We start from the raw sequence: 5,847 nt of genomic DNA, 5'->3' as shown, positions 1-5,847 counted from the left end.
CTCAGGCTTGCTTGTCCGAGCCACTGGAAGAAGAGGAGCCCAAAATAACCATGTGGGAAGAGGTGTGTTTATGGCAAAGGACACGGTCATCATTAAGAGCAGCTTACTGTATCAAAATAGGCAAGGAAAAACCCAAGGAAATGGGGGCAGGGAACTGAGAAAGCTTCGCTGCCACACTTGCATCAAGCTTCTCCTGCGTGCAAACCATAATAATGACGGTTTCCTCCTTGTGAAGTTTGGGCTTGGACATTCTCAGCATCCAGCAACAGGATGCCATACCCTAATGGAAGTCCAGAGGTCTGCTGTCCCCTTGATGGTAAAAGAGTATCTCAAACATCCTGGAGAAGGCCTGCATTTGGTCAAGGTGTCAGGTCAAGATCAAGCTAATGGAGGAAGACACTCACCTGCTGCATCTGCGATGTCTGCTCCGGATTTGGAGCCGAAGAGGACGTCGGTGTGGTTGATGATGAATTCCACCACATCCGACTGCGTCTGCAGCTCCATGCAGGCAGCTCTTCCGCTGGCGCAGGCAGACTCGTTCTGCTGTGATCTGTAGAAAAGGCAGATTTTAGAAGTCATTTCTCCAAGACCGTTTCCCCGAGTCTGAATTGTTGCAGCCAAAAGCTGTCAGCTGAGGCTCTGGAGACTTCCGCAGTGGGCAATCAGTGATGCCACTGCAGAAATTCCCCTGGATGATCAAGGACACGTCAGTCCCATCTCAACAAGACTGCAGAAATTGTCACCTAGACATTGTGCCCGTGGGGATGGAGAACAGCTCAGGCTCCTGCTCTTCTGTCAGCCACAGATTTTACAGGAGAAGAGCACATTTGATGGAGAAAAAGGGAGCACTGTTTTTTTTTTTAATGGAGAACAGATGTAAGCGTTGTGTTGAAACAGAACCAGCAGTTTACCTTAAGAGGTTTGGAGCCCACACAATGGCTAGGTTCTTGGCATGCATGTTTGTGATGGTGGAGCTCCCAGCCAGACACGCCAAGTGTCTCATCAGGAACTCCAGTGTCCTGGAAAACAAGAGAGGCAAACGTTCAGCACCAACGAGCATGCCGTGCTGCAATTCAGAAAGCAAACCTCCATTCATGCTACTTCTTGTGATTGCTACTGTCACCGAAGATGAAGTAGATCCAACTTGACTGAGTGCCACGCTGCAGCACCAAGCCCCAGCACAGCACAGCCGCAGCCATCAGCTGCACCAAGCGTGCCCCCGTGCCCAGGAACTGACCCCATAAAGTAAGCCCATGGAGCCTTCAACCCTTCAGCATACACAGGCATCGTGTTGCCGGCGTGAGACAGAGCCTGGAACCGCATCGTTGCCCTCTGCAATGCAGTAGGGCTGAGCTCAGCAGGCTGAGGGCAGCACTGACCTGTAGTGAGGAGCGGGCAGCTGCTGGATGACGTCCTGCATTCTGAGCAGCCGCTCCTCCTCTGTAGCGGCACCAACAGCATCCTGGAGTAGTGCAGAAAGGGAGCGAGACACCAATCAGGCTAGTACACCACTGCGAGTAAACCTCGTGGGGCTGACAGCAAAAGGGCCTTTGAGCTGGGGCACTGCTGCAGCCATCTGCCAAGAGGCCCAGGAAGAGGGAAATGAAAGACGTGGCCTTGTGCTTACCGAGAACTTGCCGTACAGCTGGTGGGTGAGCAGAGGGTTCGGGAGCTCCCTGAAGTACATCTTGCAGAGGGAGCTCACGCTGTGAATGTCCCGGACGGTGAGCTCAGGAATCTGCTCAGACTCAAATTCCTGCCTGGAGAGAGGGACGCAAACCCGGTTGAGCGAGAGGAAGGCAAGCCCAAAGCCACACCAGATGCACTCAGGCTGTGTCAGTCGCAGCACTCTTACCGCAGTCTCTGGATGTTGGACGCGACGCCGGACAGGCGGTATATCCCCTGCACCACGCCGTGCTGCTCAATGAACTCAGCGCAGCTCTGGAGGACCTGGGGGACTGAAGAACACGTGCCAGCCGTCAGTGGAGCTCCTGATTCAATCGTGCTGCAGGCTGTGCTTCACATCCCATCCACTAAGCCCAGCCAGGCTTGGCTGAAGCAAATACAGATGTGCTTGTCTCTTAGGAGCATCCGCCTCACTTGATCCTTCAGCCATCAACTCCCATTACACGTGTCTCCACGGCTATCAGCCTGCCCCCTGCTAGATATGAGCTCCCTTTCATCTTCTTTAGATGCCCAGCAGAGGAAGATCTCAGGAATGGGCAGCTCCTTACCATCACGACCGGAGTGGAGAAGATGCTCTCCCAGGTCACCGCCAAACACCCTTTCCTTCTCCACCTCCCGCTCGGTCGGTTTCTTTGGGTGGGCCTTCACCAAGGAACGAAGGAAGGTGAGGATCTTGCTGCGTTTCTTGGGCACTGCACAACAAAAGGAAGAAACCAGGTCATTTCCGGTTTGGCTCCGTTGGACGAGGCCGAGCACAGCACATTCTACAGAGCACGTCAGAACGGGAAGAACATTACCAACCAGTACATACAAAAAGGGACTTTCCCCATCTCTGGAGGAGCCCAAGGCCAGGTTGGATGGGGCCCTGGGCAGCCTGGTCTAATCTGACATTAAATGTGGGGGCTGGCAGCACAGCCTGATGCAAGGAAGTGGAAGCTTGAGGATCCTTAAGGACCCTACCATCCCAAGCCATTCTATGAAGATTCTATAGTTTCCCCAAGTCCAATCATAAACACAGGAGGATTGGGCAAAATCTCTGCCCCATGGTGTGCATGAAGAATCATCAACCCAGAGGACAGTGTGGGATGGATAAAGGAGGTACTAAACATGGAACGCACCCCCAAAAAGACTTCATTTTGCTTCCCCACACCATCAAATGTAACATCCGTACCTGGCTTTGGCACTGAGTTGATGAGTGCCTCAGGAATGTTCTTATTAATGAGTTCCACACACTCCCCTGGGAAAAATCCAACCTGTAACAAGAAGAGAGGCCAACTATTGCATGCAGCACTTCTCAGATCTGAACTGTTAAACCAAAAGCCACATAACATTTCCCTCGGAACGTGCTTGCCTGACGTTCCATGAGACTATCCAGCAGAAAATGGCCATAGTTCGAAGCATAAAGGTAATAATTTTTCAACATTTGCAGCCAACGGCAAGGTCCCCTGACACCGACACAGGGAAATTGTTTACGTCCATTAGGCATCCTGTGCATGCAGAGCAGCTCTAAGCTAAGATTCCTGCCTTTACTGCAGTTGCACTCTCCAGTCTGAAGCTTGTGCCTACCTGGAAGCCGAGCTTGCCTCTCCACCAGGGGGTCAGCTCCTTTGGTGGCATGTCGATGACACACACGATGTCTCCCACCTGCAAGAGATTGCAGTGTCAGTCCCAGCTTCAGCACGGCTGGGAGGAAAGCACAGCTCAAATGTCTGCATTCTTCTGCACTGCCAAACATCGCCAAGCATTAAAGCACTTGCACCAGTGCAGCTCTGAAGACATTTGCCATTGTAAAATTGAGCAACAAGGAACGCCTTGAACTGCTTACCTCAAAGGAGAGTTCATCCGCTGCCTGGGCAACGTATCTCTTAATAGCATGGGCAGCAGCAATAGCTGGAACATTCACAGGTGCCACCTCATGGTCTAGCAGGGGCTTCCTCTTGTTCTCAGCCTGAAACAGAGAGCACAGGCCACGGTGAGGAGCTGGGAACCAACAAGGAGGATTTCAAGGTGAGGAGCACATCTGCAGAGAAAGCTGCAGGAAATGCACTCAGTCCTTATCATGGGCACTTCAGAAGGAACTGCAAGTCTAATAACGGCTGTTTCTCTCCCTGGTGTGCAGCAAGCACACGCCAGCAAAGATGCATCTCTCCCCACCCAGACCATTCAGCAATGGCACTGACGCAGACAGGTGGCCTTGTGTATTTTGCCACATCCTTTCCTGCGCTCTTTGTGCAGGAAGGCTGACTGTTTCAGATGCTAGGAGACCGTGAAGAGGGAAACCAAAGCTACGGCTGCAGTTACAAGGTGCAAACAGTGCCATTGCAAGCACCAAGCAGCTCTCTTGAGCAGTCCAACCAACAGCGAGGCCAAACAGAGCAGAGAATGATTGTTGTTTCTGCAGCCATTTCAAGGGAAAAGTCAGTAGAGGACAAACACAACACCCGAGATGGCTCTGGTACTTTTATAAACTTGCCACTCTTGCACTACTGTCTTGCCAAAGAGGAGCTCTCTTGGAAAGCAGGAGAGCACATCTGCGGCTCACTCTGCTGGCTGCAGTCAGGGAACAAAGTCCAATCAGAGCTTCATACTCTACCTCTGTCCATGCCAGGTCAGGCCCACAGCTGATCTCGCTGCACGCCACAGCCATCAGCGTAGGTGTGACAAGCTGGAACTGAAAAGAAACACACTTTTATTTTCTCTGTTCACATCTCTGCTGTGCTCCCTACAGCTGTCGGGCACACTCACACAGCCCAAGCACGCCTGCTGGTGTCCCTGGTGATGCTGTGCAGCTCTGCACAAGCTGGGGCTGGGACTCTTTGCCTAAGGGATTGCTTTCCATAAAACCAGCTGGTCACAGCACCACAGACAGCATCCTTCTGAGGGCTGAGCTGCAGAGCACGTGGAGAAAACCCACACGTGACCAGCGTCCCATCAAAGCTGGATGAGGCTGTGTTACTAAACACGGGGCGTCACGGGCTGCTAAAGCATGTGGGGGGACAAACCATGGCAGGTACCTGGCAAGAGATCAGAACGAGGGAGACAAATCTCACGAATCCGCAGCCGTTCCTTGTCACTTTGCTCTGATCTTCCACGAGCAAAAGCTGCAGCAGGGAAGCAGGCAGAGGGTGGAGAGAGGAGAGAGAAAGAGCAGGTCAGTTTGCTTCCACGGTTTAGCAAAGACTACAAGGGAAAAACCAAAATCTGCCCTCCCTCAACTTAAAAACTTAAGTTTTCAACTTAAAACCATTTCCCCTTGTCCTGCAGTTATCTACCCTTTCAAAGAGTTGATTCCCCTCCTCTTTTTAGGCTCCCTTTAGGTACTGAAGGCTGCCATGAGGTCACCCCACAGCCTTCATTTCTCCAGGCTGAACAAGCCCAGCTCCCTCAGCCTGTCTTGGCAGGGGAGGTGCTCCTGTCCCCTGATCATCTCTGTGGCTCGCCTCTGGACCCTCTCCAACAGCTCCCTGTCTTTCTGGACACTGTACTGCAGCTGGGGCCTCACAAGAGCAGAGCAGAGGGGGACGATCACCTCCCTGTCCCTCATGGCCACCCCTCTGCTGATGGAGATAATGTGATCCTATGAGCTCCGCCAGCCAGCAGTTCTCAGCACTCACTGTCCCCCCGTCTCTCCCACACTGTCTCAGCTTACCTACAAGGTGCTGCACAGGACGGTGTGAAGACAAAGGGACGCAGTCGGTGCACAAGTGCAACAAGCGAGCTGCTCAGTCAGAGCTCCAGCGCTCCAATGAAGGGACGCAGCACGCACTGCTCCTCCCCTCATTCTAGCCCTTATGACATCACTGAGGGCCACCAGGCTGCTCCACCACGACGGACAGGCTGGGGAGGCAAGACCAGTCACAAGGGCAGAAGATTCCAACAGCCCAGCCCAACGTTCTGGAATCAGGGGCTGCTTGGAATTCTACCCCAGCCAAATCCTGGAGAAGCTGGCACGGGGTCGTCATGACCAAAGCGCAGGACCTGGCGCTTGCTCTTGTTGAGCCTCGCACAACTGGCCTCAGTGCATCCCTCTGGAGGGCCTTCCTGCCCTCAGCCAGATGGACGCTTCCTCCCAGCAGCGTACCTTGCAGTGCTGGGCCCATGTCAAATCCACACTAGAGTGGGTTTTGTTACATTCAAGGGCATGTTGCAGCACCCATTTAT

General features: G+C 53.0%; 1 protein-coding gene across 1 annotated transcript; it reads right to left on the bottom strand.

Annotated features, from left to right (window-relative positions):
- Nucleotides 1–2,179: 2,179 nt before the first annotated feature.
- Nucleotides 2,180–5,456, bottom strand: LOC149912468 (rho GTPase-activating protein 32-like). Its single transcript, XM_090130824.1, has 8 exons — nucleotides 5,336–5,456; nucleotides 4,701–4,787; nucleotides 4,280–4,357; nucleotides 3,512–3,634; nucleotides 3,253–3,330; nucleotides 2,858–2,939; nucleotides 2,228–2,378; nucleotides 2,180–2,186 (listed from the first exon to the last, which is right to left on the bottom strand). The coding sequence occupies exons 3-8, from the start codon at nucleotides 4,331–4,333 to the stop codon at nucleotides 2,180–2,182; spliced, it is 495 nt and encodes a 164-aa protein (XP_089986950.1). The 5' UTR covers nucleotides 4,334–4,357; nucleotides 4,701–4,787; nucleotides 5,336–5,456.
- Nucleotides 5,457–5,847: the final 391 nt, after the last annotated feature.

This window comes from Phasianus colchicus, chromosome Z (genome assembly GCF_987193195.1).
Source record: "Phasianus colchicus chromosome Z, bPhaCol1.hap1.1, whole genome shotgun sequence".
Lineage (NCBI taxonomy): Eukaryota > Metazoa > Chordata > Aves > Galliformes > Phasianidae > Phasianus > Phasianus colchicus.
Note: the sequence above shows the minus strand (reverse complement) of the source record. Positions and strands in the feature narration are given on the sequence as shown.

What these genes read in the sequence shown, in the direction of transcription:
- LOC149912468 (XM_090130824.1), bottom strand. Translation starts at nt 4,333, where the DNA reads ATGGCTGTGGCGTGCAGCGAGATCAGCTGTGGGCCTGACCTGGCATGG. An exon ending in CGGATGAACTCTCCTTTGAG is followed by an intron (nt 3,331 to 3,511) that starts GTAAGCAGTTCA and finishes AATCTCTTGCAG; the next exon opens with GTGGGAGACATCGTGTGTGT. An exon ending in GAGGCAAGCTCGGCTTCCAG is followed by an intron (nt 2,940 to 3,252) that starts GTAGGCACAAGC and finishes TTCTTGTTACAG; the next exon opens with GTTGGATTTTTCCCAGGGGA.